General features: G+C 39.9%; 1 protein-coding gene across 1 annotated transcript in view; it reads left to right on the top strand.

The window, feature by feature from the left end:
* The window catches only part of TPO (thyroid peroxidase), an 89,732-nt gene that overhangs the window by 24,274 nt on the left and 39,875 nt on the right, over positions 1 to 25,583 (top strand). The window contains exons 6-11 of the mRNA XM_089776921.1: positions 3,647 to 4,162; positions 15,855 to 16,113; positions 16,572 to 16,742; positions 17,826 to 18,063; positions 23,450 to 23,658; positions 24,129 to 24,299. Of these exons, the coding sequence (XP_089633047.1) occupies positions 3,647 to 4,162; positions 15,855 to 16,113; positions 16,572 to 16,742; positions 17,826 to 18,063; positions 23,450 to 23,658; positions 24,129 to 24,299 (1,564 nt within the window). The remainder of the gene's footprint in view (positions 1 to 3,646; positions 4,163 to 15,854; positions 16,114 to 16,571; positions 16,743 to 17,825; positions 18,064 to 23,449; positions 23,659 to 24,128; positions 24,300 to 25,583) is intronic.

Below are 25,583 nucleotides of genomic sequence, written 5' to 3'. Positions count from 1 at the left end.
GCTCTAGTCCCCGGGGCTGCTTTGACTCTGTTGTCCTGAGGCCACTGGGACTTCTGGGGCTCTGCTGCTAGCCCCATGGCCACCCATCTCTCTAGTCCAGAGGCATTCTGGTCTAGCAATATCCCTGGACCTTTCAGACCATGGATATTGCTAGCCCAGAGAGTCCTGGATGAGATAGGTTCAACCTCTATAAACAAGGAAGGCTAGAATAGCCATGATGGATTTTTTTACCTTCTACGTTATTATTTGCAAAGAAATGCCTTCATAGGAATATTCATTGATTTTAGAGAGAAGTGCAATGTTATATTGACTTCAATAAAAGAAATATTTTTTTTTGCAGGTCATATTTGATGTCTTTGAAAAACTAACTTAGGAAATGTTCATTTGCACATTCAACTAGGACTGCACACTACTTAGGCCATGAAAAATAAAAGGGCTTCATTATGCAGTTCTGCCAGTCCCTTAATGTTCATTAATGCTGCTTTTCTCCACTGGGTTACAGTATGATCTGAATTAAAATTGCAGAGGCAGTTAATCATAGAATATTCACTGTGAACTCCATAAACTCTTGGTCTGTTTTGTTGCAGACCTCTCCATTTATTAAGCTAAAGGCCAAACATACATTTCTTTCAATTATAGCCAAACTCTTCGAACCCTTTTCTGATAACTAGAAGCAAGAGGCAGTCAAATCCACACAAAACTCTGTTGCTGTCAGTCTAAGGAGCAGAGGCTGACAGACTTGCAGGGAAAGGAGGACTGGCTCTGCACGCTTGGAAGGGATGGGGCCTCAGGTGGAAGGAGCAGAGGTGGGGCGGCCAGTCTTTAGCACTGCCCAGAGCACGCTGCACTGCACTCTAGCAGTACTTTAAAAGGTCTTGTGTTTCAGCTGCTGCTGCTGCTGCAGTAGTGGTGGCAGCTAGGAACCCCAGGCCCTTATGACTCGCAGGGCAGTGGGGTAACTGCCCCCTTTACCACTTTTTCCACTCCCATCAGTGGGGCTGCTAGGAAGAAACTGTGACTATGTCTAGACTACAGACTTTTTGTGTAAGAAGCTTTCGTTGGAAGAGATCTTCTGCAAAAACTTCTTGTGCAAGAGCATGTCCACACTGCAAAAGCGCAGCAAAAAAGTGATGCGTTTTTGCAAAAGAGAGTGTCCAGACTGCATGGACTCTCTCGAAAGTAAGCACTGATTGGTATGCACAGAATGGCCACCAAGGCACCTGTGCTTTTTCCTCTTTCTTCTTTTTGTGCAAAAACACCCTCTTCCCTGTCCACACATACCTTTTTGCAAAATAACTCTTTCGCAAAAAGGCATTCTTCCTTGTAGAATGAGGATTACTAATTGAGCAAAAAGCCCTCTGGTTTTTCCATTCTCTTGCACAAAAATGCTCGAGGTATGGACGCTCTGCAAGTTTTTGTGGAAAAATGGCTGTTTTTCCTCAAAAACTCTGTATTGTAGACACAGCCTGTATCTGGAATAGCATCCCAACCTTTTGCCCACTCTACCAGCTGAAGGGAAGTAGAGACCACCATAGTATCAAGAGACTTAATAATGGGGAGAAACTCTAGACAAGAAACCCTAGGGAAAATAAATAATTGATTTTAATAATTGAAGGAACAAACAGCAAAACAAACAAAATATATGTGTTTACTCACAAAATATAACAACATGCCATTGAAATTATCCTTCTTAGCTAATAGGGAAAGAAGTGAGATGATTTCTTAAGCAAACTTTTAATAAGCTTAGAAAATAAACAAGTATTGCTTTAACATGATGATAGCATTCCCTACAGTGATGAGCTTTCACTAGTTAGAAAAACCCTTTCACAAATGAGATAAAAATATCACCATGTAAAGTTAAGCTCCATTCCAAAGTTCCCTTTAGCCTTTTTCATTCCCCTATAACTCAGAATCTGTTTCCATACCCCCAAAGAAACTTCTATGCTGTTGCTCCAGGCCCTCCACACCTCTTTGATCTTTCCACAGGATATTCCAGTTGTCTCTATTTTGTGCCCATGTCAACACTGGGTTAGAAGTCTGCTAAACTAACTTGTTTAAATAACAAAAACCTAAACACAACAATGAAAAAAATTGAAAGTTAATTGTATCACCTTGTAGGATGTCTGCAACATTAATATATCTATTCATGCTTTTTTGCTGCTATAGTATTTGTAAAAAATGGAACAGCAAACAAATAGGAGGGAATAAAAGCAGATTAGGTCAGGTGTCTCCTCTAAGCCGATGTGTTTTACTTTATCAAATGTCTGCAGATGATTCCCCTCTGGGGAATATTTCAGTAAGCGGTACCTGTATTTGCTTAACAGTGCTAAAAAACTAGTGAGTAAAAAAGTATATATTTTCCTCAAAGTTCATAACTGAATATTCTTTAAAACTCAAAATCATGTTTTAATAGCATTTTTTCATTGAAGGTGTATCATTTTGGGTCTCCTAAAGTGGAAATAGATCCTGTGTTCCTTTGGCTGCTAATTTAAGGAGACAAGTCTCAGATGGGTAGCTGTATTCATCTGTATCTGCAAAAACAATGAGGAGTCCTATCTGATTAAGAGGTTTTGACCCATGAAAGCTTCTGCCCAAATAAATCTATGAGGGTATGTCTACACTGCCACCCTAGTTCGAACGAGGGTGGCTAATGTAGGCATTCGAACTTGCAAATGAAGCTTGGGATTTAAATATCCCGGGCTTTATTTGCATGTTCCTGGGCGCCGCCATTTTTAAATGCCTCGTAGTTCGAACTACCTGCCCACGGCTACATGCGGCACGAACTAGGTAGTTCGAATTAAAGCTCCTAATTCGAACTACCTAGTCCATGACGTGTGTAGCCATGGGCAGGTAGTTTGAGCTACGGGGCATTTAAAAATGGTGGTGCCCGGGAACATGCAAATAAAGCCCGGGATATTTAAATCCCGGGCTTCATTTGCAAGTTCAAATGCCTACATTAGCCTCCCTCGTTCGAACTAGGGTGTCAGTGTAGACATACCCTGAGTCTTTATGGTGCCAAAGGACTTCTTGTCGATTTAAGAACAGTTATAGGAGAGAAGCTCTGTAACTCCTCACCTTAAGAGGTTCAGAGGAGATGCCTCTATGGTGTGCACCTTCTAATCAAATGCCCACTTAGGGCACAATCCCAAACTCATTGAAGAAAATGGGATATTGATTTCCTTTGACATCACAGCTTCTCTATATATCTCATTGATTTCAATGGGCTTTGGATCAGATCTTTACTGAGGCAAAGTCTCTCTCCATCCATGTGCCTCTACAAAAAGCAATGGACCACTGGTACCTTTATTCCATATGGAACCTTGTTTCATATGAGTTTCATGAGTTCCATTCAGTCACAGAAGAGTTCAGAAAACATAGCAGCAACTTTGTGTTTTTAATGGAGAAACTGTATTTTTCACTCAGCCTTTTCTCAAAAACTATTTTTGCTCAGATCTCAAAAAGCAAGTGAATATTTAGATCAATAAATAACACAGATTTCAGTCTGGAAGACAGGTATTTTAAAAAGATATAAGCAACTGAAAAGTAGAACTTAAATTGGAAACTTTTATTGACCTCTTAGTTCAGTAGTCACTTCCAGTGCATTTACATTATTTTCATTGAAGAAAATATTTATTTTATTACCCAGGTATTTGCCAATGATACACTATCCACAGGAAGAGGGTGCATGCCTTTTCGTCGTTCATTTCCTGTATGTGGCACTGGAGACCACAGCATTCTCTTTGGAAATCTATCAACATTAAATCCAAGAGAACAGATCAATGGTTTAACCTCCTTTCTAGATGCTTCCACTGTCTATGGCAGCACACCTGCTGTGGAAAAGAAACTGAGAAATTTTACAAGCAAAGAAGGCCTCCTTGGAGTTAATGTGCAATATGATGACAATGGTCGGGAATACTTGCCTTTTGTAGACCAGGTGCCATCTTCCTGTGCACAAGACCCCAACTCAGATGAATCTGAGAGGATTGAATGCTTTATGGCTGGGGACAGCAGATCTAGTGAAGTAATCTCATTGACAGCTATGCACACCTTATGGCTGCGAGAACACAACCGCCTGGCTAAAACACTGAAAAAACTGAACATGCACTGGAGCTCAGAAACAGTTTACCAAGAAGCTCGCAAAATTGTTGGTGCTCAACATCAGGTTGGCTGACTACTTAATTGTCCATTCATTGCTGTGACTGTTAGGATTTAATTCAGGGAAAAATGAAAATGTGTTTTCATGACCTGAAGGACTTTTGGGAATCACGTTGTCTTCCTATTTTGCAACTTCAGATTTTGGGTGTCAGATTTTCAATCTTTTCTCAAACTTCTTAATATTTAGAGTCCTTCACTTGTTTAAATCCCATCCCATTTTTTTCTGGTGTCTTTTACTGTACTTTCTAGCTATATTTTCTATTAGACTTTTCTTTCTATTTATTTTATTGAAGTCTCTTCACTGTTTCTGGGTCCCATTTTATAGTACTTTTGAAAAAAGAAACAAATAAAAAGGTAAGTTTCCTGCATTTACACAGTGCACAAAAGTTTGTCTTGTTTCTAATGCAAAATCTATAAACAAATATTCTTCTTCCATAAAAAAAAGACTATAAGCTTCACACTGCCAAACTGATACATAACCCCCAAAGGACATAAGCCTGGGGCACTAAAACTTGGATAGGAGAAATCAATATGGAAAATAACAAAGGAGATAAGAAAATAGAGACACATAGTTTCATATTAAATCAATGAGTAGAAACCTTCATTATTAAACCAAAAGTTTACTTTCAAATATAATGTCTCTCCCAACCATTCTATTGGGGTTTGAAAAGAATCTATCCTTAGATTACAGAATGTACTTATAGATTGAGAGGGAAGTAGGGCAAATATCCCATGCAGGTATCTAAATCAAGTTAACTTTCTTTACATTACCAGCTCACTCTAAACTATGAATTTGGACATGAAAATAATAGGTAGGTCATAAACAGGGCTCGACAAATAATACAATCTACTCACCCGTGGCGAGTAGATTGTTGTAACCTGGAAGAGCCGGGTTTGAGAGATCTGCGCGTGCGCAGACCGATCTGCGCATGCGCAGATTGCCAGACAGCGTGGCTGGCGAGTAGGGCTCACCACGGTTCGACGAGTTGTTATCTATAGTTGTTTTTTAATGGAGAAAATAGATATTTTTCCTTGTTCACACTGGTCCAGTCTCTGTGGGTATGTGTACACTGCAACACTATTTCAAAATAACTAGCATTACTCCAAAATAGCATAGTCCACATCTACACAGCAGGCAGTTATTTTGAAATAGTGTCAAAATACTGTCTACCTGGAGGACTTCTTACTCCGACTACAGTAACCCTCGTTGTACGAGGAATAAGAGAAGTCAGAGAAAGAGTGCTCTATTTCAAAATACGTACTGTATAGACAGTCCCAATTTCAAAATAAACTATTTCAAAATAAGATACGCAATTGATGTAGCTCAATTTCCGTAGCTTATTCCAACATAAGCCCTGCAGTGTAGATGCACGCTGTGTTATAACCCATAGCACTGGATCAGAAATATCAGGTTTAGAACACTTTGGAGACCACAGGCCTTTCATGTAATTGCTAGAAGTAGCTGAAATATTTGTGACATCAGTTTGGGTTTTTTTCTGAAGAGTACAGGCAGTCCCCGGGTTACGTACAAGATAGGGACTGTAGGTTTGTTCTTAAGTTGAATCTGTATGTAAGTTGGAACTGGCGTCAACCGTTGCTGAAACTGATCAGTTTCAACTGCGGCTGAATCCGGACGCCAGTTCTGACTTACATACAGATACAACTTAAGAAACCCAGGCGTCCCCAAGTCAGCTGCTGCTGAAACTGATCAGCGGCTGATTCCAGGAAGCCTGGGGCAGAGCAACTCTGCCTCGGGCTTCCTGTAGTCAGCCGCTGGTCAGTTTCAGCAGCAGCTGACTTGGGGACGCCTGGGGCAGAGCAGCTGCGGTGCTGCTGGGTTGCTCGAGTAGCGCGGCTCCTCGGCGCTACTGGAACAACCCAGCAGCACCCCAGCTGCTCTGCCCCAGGCGTCCTGATTCAGCCGCTGCTTAAACTGACCAGCAGCAGCTGAATCAGGACGCCTGAGCAGCTGGGGTGCTGCTGGGTTGGTCCGGAGCGGCGCTGTGGGACTAACCCGGCAGCCCCCAGCTGCTCTACCCCAGGGGTAGGCAAGAAAAGCCTGGTCTGCTGGGGGGGGGCACTAGCTGCACCCCCCTCCCCAGCAGACCAGGGAGACGGGGGTGGCGGGGCCACCCAAGTCTTCCACGGCTTTGCTGTCTCCCTGGTCTGCTGACCTGGGAGACGCGGAGCAAAGCTGCAGAGCACACGGGCAGCGGGACAGTCCAGGCGCGCCACGGCTGTCCCACTGCGGGCGTGCGCCGAGGCTTTGCTCCCCGTCTCCCTTCAGACCAGGGAGATGGGAAGCAGCTTTTCTCGCCCCGGAGGATGGGGGCGGCGGACTACGGCGCATCTGGGCGTCCCGCCGCTCCCATCCTCCGGGGCGAGAAAAGCCCCGTTCATAACTGCGGATCCGACATAAGTTGGATCCGCGTAACTCGGGGACTGCCTGTAATTGGGAGGAAAACAGACTTTAATGATCATGAAAAAATATCACTCTTCTTCCACGTGATCTCCCTGTTTGCAGTTAGCATAGAATGAGTCTTTCAAGAAATCTGTGCATCTGATGTAGGACTATTGGTTTCTCTAAAAACACTACATGTGGAAAAATGACCCCTTTGTTTAGAATCAGAATGTAATCAATCCAGCTTCTTTACATTAACCAAGTCAGTTCCTCTTTCTTAAGTGTGCTTTTTGTTTTAAAATGGTTATAGTAACAAGCTCGAATGGTTCTTGTTACTAGTTAGCAGAAGAGTGCAAATCAGAAATCCAAAACTAGGTCTCTGTGCACTCTGATTTTAGTGGATGGGAATATGAAAGATTATGCCCTTAAACATCATAGTTTGCACAGTGTTTTGCTCTATGTGATTCTGGGCTACTCATTAGCTCTACCAGTATCACAGATGAATGAGATCAGCCTGTGACATATGAGTAATATATTTAAGCTGATCTAGTCCATTTAGGGACACTAATTCAGTGGATGTAATTGTAGTATCTTTATTAGAGTATTATTGTAACTAGTGCACAGGTAAAAGCTGTGGTTGAAGTTGTCTGAAACTTCCATTCCAGGATTCTGTATTCAATTGCTATAACTTTCTAAGATTTTCATCTTTTGATCTGAGTATGTCCAGGTCCGGTATATGCCTGAAGATGAATATTTATGGGGAACCAGTTCATCCTTTAAAAATAATAGCTTTTTTTAAAAGCTCTATTACCATTCAATTTTTTTTATATTGCTTTTTAAACAGATCTACTGACAAGCAAACAGGAATAGAAACTTGATATTAACAGAACCCTTGGAAAAGAGTTGTGCCTTTCAAGTTTCTGGGAATTGATTTGGTTTAGTTATGGAGATTTAGCAAATACGTACCACACAATTGTAATGGATTGTTTAAATCATGGCAACACTTGAACTATGTTACAATGTTCTAAATGATGAGGACTGTGTGGTTCAAGCTTGTACAACTAATTCCATGTGGAAGTACAATGTATTGGGCCCAAACCATTCAGTGTGCCACCAAGTTCCTGCTCATTGAATGCAACAATTTCAATGTTGTGGCAGATTTATTTTGGGGTGTTTACTTTAAATCCCTTTTTTCTGCTCATAAAGATTAGTGTAACTCTTGACTTGTGCAAGGTTGCTCTTTATTTGTCCTAGTGCAAAAACATGAGAGGAAAATTGGTCCTGCAGTCTAAGGAGACAGTGAAAGTACATTTATGTTCCTTTAATGTGATTAAAATTCTACAAAATTTCATGTACAGGTTAAATCTCTCTAGTCCAGCACTCTTAAGTTCAGCAACATTTGTGTTCCGACATGATTTTAGTTAGCCCGATATCCACTTATTATGGTTGTGGCCAAGTTTCCCATAGTCCCTTAAAATCTGTTTATAGCTGCCAGTCTTGGGTCTCAGTGTTCTGTGCTGTTATTTAGCTCTAATTTACTCTTACATGTATTCTAAGGGTATGTCTACACTACAGTGTTATTCAACATATCTCATTTCAAAATGGTTAATTGGAAATATGCTATTTTGAAATAAGGCGTCTACACACAAAATGCATTTTGAAATAGTGTTTTGCTATTTCGAAATAGCACGTCCACACTGAGTGGATGCTGAATCACATTTAAGGTCAGCCAGAACCAGGTCCGGCAGGGCATTAGGTCAGGAGTTACTTTGCCTGAGGCTATCTGAGGCCTGTGCTTAAAGGGACCCCCCATGGACAGCTGGTTCTCAGCTTTCCCTGCTTGCTTGCTTGCCTACTGCAATGAGAGACAGCAAAGCATTTTGTCTCTGTGTGCTCTGGTTGCCCTCACTCGGGACACCACAGCACTCTGAAACATGGAGCCAGAGCTGCCCCTGGGCACTCTGGTGCTTCTCTTGGATGCGTTGCTGTGAGCCTGGCTGCACTTTCTGCAGGCTGCTATCCGGGAGGTCCATTGGGGGGTTGTCAGTATCCTGAAGGCCCTTCAGGAGAGCTTCCACTTTGAGGAGCACTAAGAGCCTCTCTGGTCTGCCCCACTGGGGCCTTGTGCCTCATTCCTCCCTCACGTCCTTCCACTTACCCCTCCCTAACCCCCCTTCCTGATGTCAAATAAAATACATGTATTTTCATGAACACAAATTCTCTTTATTTAACAAAACGGGGGGGGGGGAAGGGTATGAAACTTTGGTGAGACTGGGGAAAGGAAGCGGGAGAGGGGAGAAGAGAGGGTGGGAGTGGGGAGGGGGAAACCTGGGAGGAGGAATCTGGAAGGGGGAAGCGAGGGGAAGAAGTGGGAGGGGAAGCTCAAGGCTCAGGATTGGGGGGGGTCTCCCCGAACCAAAATGATTGTCATGCAAACCTGCTCCTGGATTCGCATGTGGCCTTTGATGGCCCGGCTAGCAGCTATCCTGCCATAGACGGTTGTGTTCCTCCATCTAGTGTGGAGATCATTAACATTGGGGGCATCCCCCCCAAACTTGAATAAGGTCCATGATCTCCACTCTGGACCAGGAAGGCACCCACCTTCTCTGGACCCTGGCAGGCTCCTGGGAGCTGGCAGACTGCTCCTGGGGAGCGGTGGAGGGGTGGCTGCTAGTGGCTTGCTGGCTCCTGTTTTGGGGCCACTGGCTCAGGGACAGTGACTGCTGGCTCTGAGCTGGCAGGCTTGGAGCTGGCACAGGCACTGTGGCCAGAGTCAACTCCTTTAAGGGCTCCGGGGAGGGGGGAGGGAGAGGAGTGTTCTTGGTTGAGGCTGGAGTGGCCACCAGGGCACCCTGGGAAGGCTGGAGGCCCCATTTTTCAATATAAGTGTCTAAACAGCACTTATTTCAAAATAGCTATTTCGAATTTGGTGTTATGCCTTGTGGCATGAGGTTACAAAATTCAAAATAAGTGTGACGCTATTTTGAATTAATTTCAAAATAGCAGTTTGGCTGTGTAGACACTAGTAAAGTTATTTTGAGATAACAGCTGTTATTTCAAAATAACTTTGCTGTGTAGACATACCCTTTGAGCCCTGTAAGCAATGAAAGTGTTGGTAATGCTTCTAGACAATATTGACCTCCCATGGTTCAGCAAGTTCTCTAGTTCAGCACTGGTCATAAGGGTGCCAGATTAGAGAGGTTCAACCTGTAATAAAACAATGTAGGAATGTTCAGGTTGCAAAGTTAAGTACGCCAATGCCAGTAAATGCTACTAGCAACATTAACTCTGCCTTCTTGTATGTATAAGCAGTACTGATTAAAATTGTCTGGTCATATGCTATTGACTTTAATTGTATGGTCATATGCTATAATTATTATGTGTGTGTTTGCCTCATTCACTGTTTCTTTGGGACTGTGCACTGAGAATGATATGGGAGTCTTTGATGAATGTGGCAGGGGTCTTTCAGATCACTTTCAGTCTAGACCAGATTTCTTTAGATGTACAATTTCTTCAGTTCAAGATAACATTATTGAAGTCAGTGGAATTACTCTGGGTTCACACCAGTATAACTAACACCAACATCTGGGGCTCAATGGACATGGGATGGTCAATGGGGCAGAGATCCCCACTGAATGAGGATCTCATTCAGTCTAGTCCTTACATGGGTGAGCAGTAAAAGAAATGGAGTTATAAGAGTTCCCTTTTTCCTAGTCTGAGAAAAGGCAAGAGAGAACTGCAGTATGTGTGTTTGGGGGAGCAGAGGAACTGTACTCTTCTTAATCTCCTGTGACCCCAAGAAAGACGGGCAGAGAAAAGTGAGAGGCAGCAACCATGGGCAGTGCTGGCTGTATGCATCCATAAAGGGATGTTGTGCCTGAGGTGCAGCCTCAGAGCAGCCAGAGGCTCTGGGAGCCCTTTGTTTTGCAACCTTAATACTCTCTTACTGGATGGGCTGGAGACTCCCAGCATGCATTTCAAAAAGGTCTAAGAGGAGGTACAATAATTAGTGCAGATACTCACCATGCCATGCACTAGCATTTTAATCCTGGGACAGAAAGAAAGGTTGGGTTTGTTAAAGTAGATGGAGAAAGAACTGGTTAAATCTGGTAACAGGCTATAGGATTATGTGAAAAAGATTAGGTAATTCCTTGTAAATATGTGGACGTCTGTGCCTTTACATTCATGTCCAGAAAGCATGCCTTGCTGATTTTGATACAGGACTGAATGGCAAGAAATCTGGAATTTATTCATCGTAGATTCTGCTGGAGACACACCCTGTGTGATTTTGCACAAATCATTTAATCTTTGCCTCTATTTTTGCCATTTTAAAATGTGAATAATACTTTCTTATTTCACAGGTGTGTTTGAAGGATACATTCACTAATGGATCACATTTTATATTAAGGATCCATTTATAAGTGGTGTGTAAAGGGTTAGAAAATATGTAGTAGATGTTATACATATGTAATAGATGTGCAATTTGCATTATGGTCTTTTGTCCTGTTGTTCTGTATTACAAGCTATAACAATGGATTCATAATTTATTAATACATCTCCTACTCATCTATTAACTCTTTATAAATCAATTATAAATAGAACTTTTATATACATTGTGACCTATTTGTATTTACAGGGCATGTTGAAAGCCTCTGACCAAAAATGCTGTAGAACTTTAGAGTATTATATTTTATAGGTGTTGTTACTATAATTAGTTATTTTCTATGATTTCTAAAGGAGATCTTTCTAAAATTCGGCAGATTCTACTTACTTGGCTCACAAGCATTTTTATAATTATAAGTAATTCATATAGCCTCTGCAGTGCTTGCAGTTAATTAGTACAGTTTACCCCATATTGGTCTTTGCTCACCGGAGGCCACCTATGCCAACTACAGTATATAAGAGGTCGGTGAGTACCAATCTTTACTCAGTGCAATAGCTGTCCTCCTCTTTACCCACTAGGGGCTACATTGTGTTCTCAGAATGAAGCCTGATATTATATCATCTGGACTGGAGTCTGTTGTGAGTGTTCTGTGACAATAATGGGCATTATTTCTTTGTAGGCAAGTAATTTCTATTTCAGCCTTTTATTTATTCTGGATAATCCAGTCCGATACATATCTGGCTTGTAAGGTGGTACTTTTTTATTCTTCCCTAGCAGGACTGAATGTCTCTAAGGCACAATAACAATCCCTTTCTTGCTGCAGTGGCAGTCTGACTCAGAGTGTTCTTTTTGTATTTGCACTCAGCATAGTGCCTGAAGCCCTGTTGCAAGCCAGACTCTAAGGGTACATCTAGACTACCGCGTTTTGTCGACGGAAGTTTTGTCGACAGATACTGTCGACAAAACTTCCGTCGACAAAGAGCGTCCAGACACATTGAGTTCTGTCGACAAAGCAAGCTGCTTTGTCGACAGAACTCCATAGTCTGGACACAGTGTTACAGGCAATAACACCTTCTGTCGACAGAGTTCTGTCGACAGAAGGTGTTATGCCTCGTAAAATGAGGTATACCAGCGTCGACAAAACTGCTGAGTTCTGTCGACGTTATGTCGACAGAACTCAGCGGTAGTGTAGACGCTGGTATAGTTTTGTCGACAAAAGTCCACTTTTGTCGACAAAACTAGGTAGTCTAGACACACCCTAAGGGTGCATCTAGACTGGCCTCTTGAATTTGCACAAGAGCACTGACTTTGTAATGTACAAAATCAGTGCTTCTTGCACAAATACTTTCACGCTCCCACTCGGGAAAAAGCCCTCTTGTGCAAGAGGGCCAGTGTAGACAGGGAAGAACTGTTTTGCGCAAAAAAGCCCCAATGGCTTAAATGGCGATCAGGGCTTTCTTGCGCAAAATCGCATCTAGACTGGCCACGGATGCTTTTGCACAAAAGCACTTTTTGCGCAAAAGCATCCGTGCCAATCTAGACGCGCTTTTGCGGAAATAGTTTTAACGGAAAAACTTTTTCCACAAAATCATGCCAGTTTGGATGCAGCCTAAGGGTAATATCCTGCATCTGAGGAGTAAGAAAAAATGAATGATTAGATCATGGGTAGTGTACACTTGCAGTTAAAAATATGCTGCTTAAACAGAATTATATACACTTTTCTGTAGGAGTACACAAATGGAAGCATAAATCCCCTTTCCCATGTAGAGACCAGCATCAAGGCTTTGTGTCTCACATTGTTGAGAAAAATAACAGAGATGTAGCCATGTTAGTCTGATCTTGGTAAAACAAAAAAAGCAGTCATGTAGCACTTAAAAGACTAGCAAGATGGTTTATTAGGTGATGAGCTTTTGTGGGGCAGAAGTGGGTCTGCCCCACGAAAGCTCATCACCTAATAAACCATCTTGTTAATCTTTAAAGTGCCACATGTCTGCTTTTATTGTTGAGAAAATGTGACTTTTCCTCATATGGAACTGAGTATGTTTTATTTCACATGAATTAGTCTGTTATCTAATTCTCTGGTGTCCAACACACTAGTCACTAGTCACATGTGGCTATTTGGCCAGTTGAGTGTGGCTAGTTGCCTTAAATAAGTGGCAACTATAGTCGCTACTGCTTCAGAACGGATTGGACACCACGGGTCTAGTTACTCTATTAACAAGTAATTCAACTATTGGATTAATAGAACATTACATGACAATAACACTTGTATTTTATGAAGTTGGCCACTGTTGCAGCAATGCCATTCTTTAGAAGAGGTAGATATTGATATCACTGATTAAAATATACTTCTTTAGGAGGTTTTTATGGAGCTTGGAGTTGATGTTATGAGGTGCTGGCTGCCTTGGGAGAGGAGCTAAATTGATCTCCAATCCCATAAATATATTTGGGCTTAGAGGACTCCCAGCACTCTGCAGGCTCTTATCCTCTCTGCCCTACATTTCAGAAACACTACATGCAGTTACAAACATTAATTTATCACTCAAAGACAGTCTCAAAGTAAATGATAAATTCCAGGGAAAGTCAGCAACTATGAGTTTCTCCCTCCTGTAAAGCTACAGTTCTTTGGTGCTGATTGTGTTGAAGTGTTTTGAGGTAAGGCTGTTCTGTCACGTACGTAAAAGAAACTGAATATGTAAGGAATACTGTATGAAAGCAACTATGAGGATTATTGCATAGAAAATATGAAAATAAAGTTTTATTTAAAATCATTCCCCCGATTAGGTTGCACACTTTCCTTCTGTGGCAGATATACTGCTTTGCATATCAAATGCACAGAAAAATCATTCTCAATCTCTGCAGGGCACTGAAACTTCTTTTTTTTTTAACTTTGGCAAGATGGTAACTTTGGCAAGATGGTAAACTTTGTCAAAACATGATAAATGTTACTGTTTCTCACCACCTTTCGAGACAAGTTGAAGGTAATAAGGTTGTGAGTTGGTTCCTTGGATTAGATGTCAGAGATTCTGATATGCTATTCTTGTAGTTTTATGTCAGGTTCCAGGTTTTTTTTCTCCAGTATCCACAGTTTTCACCTTGATTTCACATAAAATACTTCTGCCTGGCACACCATCACCATCCCTCCAGCCTAAGCACTATCAAAGCCATGCATCTTCCAACATAAGAGCAAATAAACAATACTCCATTCCATTATTAGCCTTATCATTTTAATGACTTTATTCAATGGTAGAGCCCCTAATTTCTGGAATACGTGGAGGACCTTGAAAGTGAACTGTCTTTTTCCTTTTAGACTTAGGCATGGAGCTGGAGATTTGGCCTTTAGTTGCTGCCTAATTGAATCTATTATTTCAACTGGAGAGCAAAGGAAAGCAAAGGCAGTCCATGAGTGTTGAGTCTATATGGCCGAGATTCCTGATGTACTTGTGCTTATTGCTGACCGTATCACATTTATATCATTGTTCTGCTCCACTTTGGCCAGTTTGACTTGCCTGATCATAAAACAAAGTACTCTCACTTTCCTTTACCCCTGATTCATTTTGATCATGGAGATGTAAGTATTGCATCTACAGTGTCTCCAACCAATGCATGCCTGGAGAGTGAGGCTCCAAACTTGAAAAGTCCATACTCCAACCCTTTGTGTCCCAGCACAATGTGCAACTCTGAGGCTGCAAAACTAAAAATTACAACTGGAGCTAACAATATCTTTGTGTATGTGTAATAAGTGTTGGAAAATGTTAAATTTTTAAATAACAACCATACTACTAATTTACATCAATTAAAATATGTTTGACAGACAGGCTGCAATTTAATCAAGCAGCTGTGCAAAATCTTGAGAGAGTTTCTTTCCTACATGAATAGAACTAATTTAGAAAAGTGAATGAGAGGAAGCTGAAAAAGAAAGAGCAACAGCTGCCTATATTGCTCTGTGTAGAGTGAATTCTGGCAAATATGTGGCATCATATCTTGTAGATTTCACTGGAGCTTGTTTTTCTGTGTGACATACCCAGGATAATAAATCCCAATATCTGAGGAGACTGTATTATCCCTGCTAGATTTTCAATATGCATTATATCAAGCTTCGAATGTATTTCTCTGGTCAGTTTACTGCATATTCTGTCAAACTTGAAATGTGTTTTACTGAGTTCATTGCACTTCATATTCATCCAATTATGCTTTAATAAATCCAATGTAATCTTTAATCTGCAATGCATGGTATTCAGTGCAATATATCATTTCTTCTTTTTTGTCAGTATTACTAATAAGCCTTTTGTATATGCTTTAATAACTCTATTATACTATAAAAGCACTCAATAGGAGATTTTATCAGCATTTCCATTATAAAATCCAATTTACAAGGGTCTATGTATTCATTGGCTGCAGTTTCTTATCAAATGTCAATCAAAGGATTCTGGGAGTGAACATTTAACCATGTGACTGAAAACAGAATCTGTTCATGGTCTATGCTGGTCTAATTGAAAGGCTCAGTAGTTTATGCTGTCCAAATCAATCTTTTAGGATTCAAATCAATACCTGACACCCGCGAGCTCTCAGCCTCATTAAAGAAAGCTATTACAGACAGCTCTGGTAATCTGTCCATGCCAGGCTTTGATCTAATAGTTGCACCTGGGGATTTAGGAGCCTGGATGGCTGGGTTCTGTTCCTAGCCCTGCCCCTGATTCAGTGCATGAACTTGGGTAAATGATTTAAACTTCTTGACCTCCATATGTAAAATACGGAGAATGCTACTTGCAGTCCTCACAGACTTGTTGAAAATGTTAATTAATTAACGCTTGTAAAAGAGCTTAGAGATCACTGGATGGAAATGCACTATACTAGTGTGAAGTATTGTTACATTATGTAAATATTAATGGAGACATTTTTTTATTTTTTCAGATTATTACTTTAAGAGATTATATTCCAAAAATCATTGGTCCAGATGCTTTTAATGAGTATCTTGGTCTGTATAAAGGCTATGATCACACAGTAGATCCCACCATTTCAAATGTATTTTCTACAGCTGCTTTTCGATTTGGTCATGCAACAATACACCCAATCATAAAGAGACTTAATGCTCAGTATCAAGATGACCCAGACCTCCCAAGTCTTCATATGCATGAAGTTTTCTTTAGTCCCTGGAGACTCATTAAAGGAGGTATGTTTTTACGTGGACTACATCTTTTCACATTATTGCAGCATTTTTCAAACCTTTTCCTAATTGAATTTCAAAGTCAGGAACATTCATTTAATTGCATCATTGGTTCAGGATGTTGAACAATGCCCAAAGAATTAATATCAACTGGGACAATTTATTTATGTTATCTAGTCTTTTGAAGTACACAAATATCATTCATTAGAAACCTCTTATTCATCTCATAAAAGCAGTCTGATAGCAAGGTTTCTACTGTCTTAAGACCTGGCCAGAGCCTCTTAACTTTATTGTTTTCTTTTCAAAACAGAGCATGTCATTGTTTTGCTGTAATTTAAAGACATTTAAAAGACAGAAGATTTAAAAAATGTAGAAGAAAAACTGCATGTAGAAATATTAAGAAAATATCTAATGATTTTGATTCCACATGAACTTTGACACGGTATTGGTTTTATGTTTTAAAGGAGGTTTGGACCCTTTACTAAGAGGTATTCTAGCAAGGTCAGCAAAACTACTGATACAAGATCAAATGATGAATGAAGAATTAACAGAAAAGCTCATTGTATTATCTGATAATGAGTCATTGGACTTAGCATCATTAAATTTACAGCGTGGACGTGACCATGGACTCCCAGGTCTGTTACATATTTCTAGATTTTTTTTTATGTGAATGATTAAGAAGTCACTACTTGTATTTGAAACATTCTGAAGATGTACCAACATGGTTATTAAGTGATAGTTAAAAAGACTCTTTTTTAGGAATACACAGCAAAAATAAATAGTAGCTATGATAAAGACAATCAGTGTCTATTGTGGATCCCCAGACCAGCACTAAGGCTGCTGGTCAGGTGTACTTGGTCATCATTACCACTGTATCATGGAGGCTTCTGATACCATCAAAGAACCCCCATGGGCCTGGGTTTGATTCTGGTTTCCTGACATGGTCACAGTTAAAAATGATACCATTACCCTTCCTGATAAGTATAATTAAATGCCATTGATTCATCTCAGCATGAGCTGTTAGAATCCTGTCACCAATGTGGGTTTAATGTTTTTCCAGACAAAGAAAGGGAGAATGGACTTTTGTATTATGAAGCGATTCTCATCCTCTCTCTTTTTTCCTCTTTCTGGTAGCAGCATGACCCATGATAACCTTCACTACTTGCACTGGCTCAACCACATGTGTGTCCCAAATTTGTTTTTCAGTCACTCATTTCATTAATTTTAAGAGGCAACGTTGCAGCTGCCAGGCAAACATAGTAAGACTTTCACAGAACAGGATCATCCATAGTTATTTTGAGGTGGTCTATTTTTCTTTCTCCTTTTCTTTAATTAAAAATTAGACTCAAGATACAAATGTATCAGCTAAGTCTTTTTATTCCAATTTGTATGCACCCCAAACTTTTGGATTTTCCTTTTGCTCTACCATCGGACTTCAGAATTTTTAGAAACAGAAATGTTATTTTATACCTAACTTTGCCTTCATTATCATAATGTAGCTCCACTATCTCGGAAAGGCCAGATGTTGCCACCCTTACTCACCATAAGTATAGGCCCATTGATTTCTACCAGTTCTACTAAGTCTATTTTGAGAGCAAAGTGCTACTTGGTGTGAGTAATGGTATTAGAATCTGGATCCTATAAATGAGATAATTTTGAGTGCTGTGTTAACCAGTCACATTTCATGACTAATCACTTTCTAAACCCAATATGTTTAGGTTACAATGACTGGCGACAATTCTGCGGTTTACCAAGACTGGAAACTCAAATTGACCTTAACACAGTAATAGCTAATAGGAAGGTAGTTGAAAAAATAATGGAATTGTACAACAATCCAAACAATATTGATGTTTGGCTTGGTGGCCTCGCAGAAAACTTCCTTCCAGGTGCTAGAACTGGTCCACTGTTTGCATGTATAATTGGAAAGCAAATGAAAGCCCTAAGGGATGGTGACCGGTAAGTGAATTTATATTGTTTATTTGTATATAGTAACTCTATACTTTAATATCTTAACCTATTGCCCTCTCCTCCCCATGCCTCCGCATCTGTTTTTTTCCTATTAAGCACAGTTTACCACTGTTTCACTCTTCTCCCACTTGTAATCGTCTCTCTAGTCTCCCTTTTGTTTATATGTGGGAATGATTCCTACCAGGAAGAAGACAATTCCTGTGGTGCATTGTGAATGGCACAGCAATTCCATGCTGCTATTCCGGCAGATGCTTCCTGCACAGCTGTTATATGAGACTTAAGTGGTGCAAGAAATCTTGTGCAAGTGTGAAACTTCATCCTGGAGAAACAGAGTTTTACCTGCATAATAAAAACAGCAGAATCAGTCTCTGGTTAAACTTAAGATTCAGACATAGTAGCTGTGTTCAATATATAAAAACAGTCTGTTACTAATGGATTTTAAAAACTGTCAATTTTTTTTTATAAATAAATGTAACTTGTAACATGAGAAATAGGAAAAAGGGTCCGTGTGATATAATAGAGTTAGGAGTAAGTCCTGCCAGCCCTTAGAGGACTAATCATGATTCACTTGAGAAGAGACCCATTTTATATTATTTGGGTCTTTAGGGCAAGTCTCATTTAGATTAAGTTCCTTTTCACACCCACGTTAAAACCCCTTTACAGTGCCAGAGTGATGTAAAATCTCTGACATACATAAAAATTACACATAAAGGAGTTTTAAAATTTTCATTTAACTCAAAAAATGAAATATTTTTACTATACAAATAGCACAGCATTTCACACAACAAACAGTTCACACAGACTTGCTTTAAATACCATTTAAAATTTTTTCTCTTCTGAATAATTTATAATGTTACTAGTATTAAATATGGGTGTGTCTAAACTACACTCCTCTACCAACAGAGGGATGTAGATTAGGCACATTGCTATTGCAAATGAAGTGGGGATTTAAATATCCTGCGCTTCATTTGAATAAAAATGCCCGTCGCTTTTTGCCGACGCGGCACTTTGCCGGCAAAAAGCGACAGTCTAGACGGGAATCAGTCGACAAGAAAATCCTTTCCTGACCGATCCTGTAAACCTCATTGCAAGAGGCATAAGGGATCGGTCAGAAAAGGCTTTCCTTGTCAACCGATCCCTGTCTAGACTGCTGCTTTTTGCTGGCAAAATGCCGCGTCGGCAAAAAGCAGGGGGCATTTTTATTCAAATGAAGTGCGGAATATTTAAATCTCTACTTCATTTGAAATAGCGATGTGCCTAATCCACATCCCTCTGTCAGCAGAAGGGTGCATTTTAGACACACCCTATGAGAACATTAGATGTGATAGTTTTATTGTCCCTCATTTTGAGTAAATGAAACATATCTGAATTTAAATAATAACATATATGCTTAATTCTGCCATCTTTCTGATCTTTTGCCCCCTTAAATTGGCTTATTTAACAATTCAACCTCTTAAAACCACAGATCAAATGTAGTAGTTGTTTGCGTGATAATAATAAAAACACTCACTTCCTTCCATGGAGTTTGAAAAATGATTGCACGGTAGACACAATGATTAGTTGTGAGCAGGTGGGATTTAAGAGTGAAAGTTGGTGAGATCAAGGCTATGACAACAGATCAGGAAGGCTCACCATAAAGGAAATTACAGACAGAGAGCTTAGGAGAGTGAAAGAATTTAAATGCCTAGGATAAATGGTTGCTGACAAAGGTGACCTCCTGAGCCTTGTCTGGAGAAAAGAAGCCTGAGGGGCAACATAACCATTTTCAAGTAAGTAAATGTTGTTGTAAAGAGAAGGGTGATAAATTGTTCTCCTTAACCACCAAGGACAGGACAAGAAGTAACAGGCTCAAATTGCAGCAAGGTAGATTTAGGCTAGACATTAGGAAAAAACCTTCTTATCTGTGAGGATATTTAAGCACTAAAACAATTCTAAGGAGGTTTTAGAATCTTTGTTATTTATCCCCATCATTAGAGGTTTTTAAGAACTGGTTAGACAAACACATGTCAGGGATGGTCTAGATTACACTCACTCCTGCTTCAGTGCAGGAAACTGGACTAGATAAGCTGTAACTTTTCAGTCCTGTATTTCTTTGGTTTCTATGCCTGACATTGTACCAAAGCTGATTGTTGCACATGGTATGAGCTAACTCCCATTCTGTCATAAAAAGATGACAATAAAATTTAAAAGGTAGAATACATATGGGTACATCAACATGGAAAAAAAATCCATGTCAACAAGGTTCAGAACTGAGGTCAACTGATTCAGGCTCACAGGTGTCTGGATCAAAATACAGGACTATGTAGCACTTTAAAGACTAACAAGATGGTTTATTAGATGATGAGCTTTCATGGGCCAGACCCACTTCCTCAGATCAAATAGTGGAAGAAAATAGTCACACCATATATACCAAAGGATACAATTAAAAAAAGAACACATATGAAAAGGACAAATCAAATTTCAGAACAGAAGGGGGATGCGGGGGGGGGGGGGGGGGGAGGTAAATGTCTGTGAGCTAATGGTATTAGAGGTGATAATTGGGGAAGCTATCTTTGTAATGGGTAAGATAACTGGGGTCTTTGTTGAGACCCTCGCGTAGAGTGTCGAATTTTAGCATGAATGACAGTTCGGAGGATTCCCTTTCAAGTGCAGATTTAAAAGGCTTCTGAAGCAGGATGCAGGTAATTAAGTCGTTGAGACAGTGTCCTTTCTGGTTGAAATGGCAAGAATCTGTTTTTTTCTTTGTGATCCTGTCTAATATCTGTTTTGTGGGCATTGATCCTTTGGCGAAGTGTCTGAGACGTTTGTCCAATGTACAAAGCAGACGGACACTTTCGGCACATGATAGCATAAATTATATTTCTGGATGCTCAGGAATATGTATTCTTGATCTTTATAACTCACTTGGTTAGGTCCAATAATGGTATCAGCAGAGTGAATATGTGGACAAAGCTGGCAAAGGTGTCTGGATGGGAGACTAAAAATAAAAGTATGGACATTGTTGCTTGGGATGGAGCTTGGGCTCTGAAACCCTGTGAAGGTTTCTGATGAGTCTCAGAACCAAAGCTGCAGTGTCTTCACTGTTACTTTTAGCCCAGTGGTGCTGGCCTCTCAGTTGCTCTAGGCTCTGAACTTACTGCCATGAGGCCTTTTTTCCCCTAGTGTAGACATGTCCTACCTAAAACTATAATTTGACCCACTGAGATCTGACCAGACACAGTAAGAGAAATCCTTATGCTTCCCACTAAGAAAATGAAAATGCTAAGATGGTCAAACAGCTGGACACTCCATGACAGAAAATGAAGGGAGAGTGTGAGGGATCTAATGCTGGTTGGCTCAATTGAAGACCAGTACAGAGAAGCTAGACATTGTTGGAATAGACATTTCCAGCGGAGGTCTGAAATGTACATAGGTACGGTGGCTCTTGTAACAATCATTGAGAACCAATGGAGAAGCCAAAGATTTGTCCGTAGACCAATTACATAACAGCCAGATGAACAACCATGAGTTTTGGAATAAGGCTATAAAACTTGTGGACCCCAAACAGGGAAGAATCAAGAAAGAACAAGAACATTGTATAGCTAGGCTATGATAATAAGTGAATGATAAATATTAAAGAACTACATAATGTTGTGTTTTGATTGTCACTCTTCTAGGGGAGAGAAAGGAAAAGTCTATTTTTAACGTAATGACTGTGGTGTAATTATACAATGCTCAGGTAATCTGATGCTTCATATATTAATTGACATGCCAGTTAAAAAGGAGTTCAAGATATCAATTTCTAGACATTCATTTAAGATCACAAATCAGAATTTCAACAAAATTTCAGACTGATTGAACTCTTATTGCTCACTTACGTAACAAATATTGCAATGATTCCCCTTTGAACAAGCAAAATCACACCCAAACTTTAATCTGGTAGAGTCATTTGGAATACATTGTTTCTGCTCCATCAGGAGTTAATCCTTTTCCCCTGGCCTTTCCTTATTCAGATGTTTCTCCCTGGGGCTACGTTTAGATTGCAGGCTTCTTGCGCAAGAAGCTTTTTGCAGAAGATATCTTCCACAAAAACTTCTTGCTCAAGAGTGCATCCACACTGCAAAAGCACATCAAAAAAGCAATGTGCTTTTGCGAAAGAGAGCATCCAGACTGCATGGACATTCTCTCGAAAGGAAATTCTGATTGCTATTTACAGAATGGCCACCAGGACACCTGTGCTTTTTTTGATTGCCTTTTTTTGTGCAAAAAAACCCTGTTCCCCATCTACACACATCTTTTTTCACAAGAGCTCTTGCGCAAAAAGGAGTTATTCATCGTAGAAAGAGGAATACCTATAGCGCAAAAATTCCTGTGCTCTTTCCATTTTTTTGCGCAAAAACGCACTTGAGGTGTGGATGCTCCACGAGTTTTTGTGGAAAAACAGCCATTTTTCTGCAAAAACTCTGTAGTGTAGACAGAGCCTGGGTTGAGAGTCAGAAAGAGGCAAACACTCTGCAGCTGAACTTCTGGCTGTCTGATTGTTGACTATATTATGGCTTGTCATGTCTGAATTGACTGTTACCTCAAGGATGAATAGTTCTCTTTCCAGCTCATTTATATATATATATATATATTTGGTAATATATCCTGTAATATCTGTTTAACAAATACTATATTGTGCAGACAAGAGAGTTACAAATGTATAATCTGATTGTTGGCGCATGTAACTCTGAGTATGAGGTGTCTGAATATGTGATTACTGATTAAACTTGTGCTGAAAATATCTCCATTCTTTATGGCTTGGAGAGTTTCTGATTTCCTAGTGGGAGAAGATTGATAGTGAAGAAGGGAAGAATTCGAGAGCAGTGTCACATTGTTCTTTGTCCTTAAGCTTCTGAACACTCCCACCCACCTTCACCTCCAGTTCATTATTGTAATGGGTAACTTCCTCTTCTGATGTCAGAATCACCTCTTTTTAGACTCCACTAGGTGATTTCACCCTCTTGATCTTGCTACTTTTAAGGGATGGTTCTTAAGGTTCCCCTGTCAAGAAATAAAAGTAAATAGACCTTGGTCTTGCCAGATGCTGAGCTCTCCTGTAAAATCCTAAATACTCTCAACTACCATTGACTTCCATAGGAACATGGGGTGTTTAGCATGTTGCAGGAGAACTAAGCACTTTGCAGGATTGAATCCATATCAGATTTTATGGTGGGAATATAAATCTTTAACCAATGTAGTTGCTGTTGTTTTCCCATTGGTATAGTGCATGTTCCTTAACTATGTTTTGATGAAATGCTAATTTTTTTTCTCATAATAGTAGTGCACTTTGCAAACAGAAATAATTAACACCTGGAATATAATACTTTTAACAAGGACCTGCAAATCTTTACAGATTTTGGTGGGAAAACATTCATGTTTTCACAGAAGCTCAAAGGCACGAACTAAGAAAACATTCTTTGTCCCGTGTAATCTGCGATAACACGGGGCTTTCTGAAGTGCCACTTGATGTCTTTCGACTTGGGAAGTTTCCTCAAGACTTTGAGTCATGTGATAATGTACCTGGAATAAATTTAGAAGCATGGCAGGAAACCAATCAGCAAGGTAATCTGATAATTAAGCATGTTCATTACACAGGTAGGAAGGATGGTTCTTTGGCTATAAAGTCACCCAGAACTTGGGAGACCTGCCTTCAAGTCACTGCATTACCACAGATTTCCTGTGATCTTGGGCAAGTCACTTGGTCTCACTATAACTCTGCTCCCCATTTGGAAAATAATTGTACTTTCCTATTACACTGTTTTGAACATATATGCATTAGTGATTGTGAGTAACAGTAGTAATAAAGGCCACATAAGTACCATAGATAGTTAATAGTAGGTAATAATTGTACAATACTTGCCATTAAAAAGTCAACATTTAATATGTGTTACCACCTACTGATATCATAAATACTGCAGTTAGCCCTTAAAAGCTCCTGTTTAAGTGGACATATAATAGAAACAGGGTGGTGTATGAGTGAGAAAACTAAAAAGTATCTTAATTCATAATGTGTCTTTTTAAACTATATCTAGAGGAAACATGTGGATTCCCAAAACAAGTAGCAAATGGAAACTTTGTACATTGTTCAGAATTTGGAAAATCTATGGTGATTTACTCATGTCAAAAGGGGTACCAACTCCAAGGAGAAGAGCAATTAACCTGCACAAACAGAGGATGGAATTTTCTACCACCGGTTTGTATAGGTATCTGTATTTACACATTTCTGACTTTGCAATGACCAAGATGAATATGATTCACCAAAAAAGCCTTTTTATTCCATGTTAAAAAGTGAATTATTTCAAAACTCATTTCACTTTCCATGTTCTGGCAGCCACAAGAATCTCAGACTCTTCTCATCCTGATCCAGCGGTTGGGCTTATGGAAAGGATGCTAAGGGGACAACTAACTAATAAAACATTAACTATAATCTAGCATGTAGCTCCCAGTGGGAATCATATAAAGGGAAATGAGTGAGAGGTGTATTTCTCATTTTCTTACAACCAGAATCATAGGAGTAGTTAGAGACTGCTCCAGGCATTAACTGGTGCTATTTCAGTGGACTTTCTCCCCTGCATTACTAGCGCACCACCAGCAGGCTATATATCCAACAAGTAAGTGAGGCAAGAACTACACAATTAGAAATTTTGATCTTAGAACAAAAAGGGAATAATAATAATAATAATCTCCCATCCTAGAAAATGCAAAATCCTAAAGCATTATAGCTATTGTAACTTGAACTGCACAGATGATTGAAATATGGTAATGAATTTTTTCTTGTTCTTTCAACAATTTTAATGAATATTTATTAAAATTCTCAGGAGCTAGATTTTGTTTATCTTCCCCTTTCCTTTTATCCTTTTTCCTTCTCCCTCCTTTTTTTTTTCACCCTTTGCCACTGAAAAGGGGGGAGAGAGAAAAGAGGAAGCATCACAAATATTACATTAAGGGGCAATAGCTCAGTGGTTTGAGTATTAGCCTGCTAAACCCAGGATAGTAAGTTCAACTGTTGAGGAGGCCATTTAGGGATCGGGGGCAAATCTGTCAGGGATGGTACTTGATCCTGCTGCAAGGGCAGGGAACTGGACTCAATGACTTCTCAAGGTCCCTTCCAGTTCTATGATTCTATTTAAATTAATGGAATTTCACTGTATATGAGTACACTTTATGCAGCATTCAGTACTCTGTGTGCATTCATCATGAGTTTACATAGACTCAGAGTGTTCAGACTTTATGAGAACACTCAAGAAAATGAGCTCTGAAAAGGCCATATTTAGGAATACTTCATGGATGGTGGCAAATTAATGTGAATGAAAGTGCTACAGCTGATCCTCTATAAGTCTGTTTATCAGCATGTCTATGGGAGTGGAATAAAAAGCTTTTTACATTAATTCTATGCCATATATAGAAAAATCAAATAAAATGTGCAGCTTTCTCCTTAATTCAAATCCTACTTATCCATGGACTTCCACCCACATAAATACCATATA

Source organism: Pelodiscus sinensis, chromosome 3, assembly GCF_052426305.1.
Source record: "Pelodiscus sinensis isolate ZL-2025 chromosome 3, ASM5242630v1, whole genome shotgun sequence".
NCBI classification, from domain to species: Eukaryota; Metazoa; Chordata; order Testudines; family Trionychidae; genus Pelodiscus; species Pelodiscus sinensis.
The sequence above is the reverse complement of the archived record's forward strand: the minus strand, read 5'-3'. Positions and strand labels throughout refer to the sequence as shown.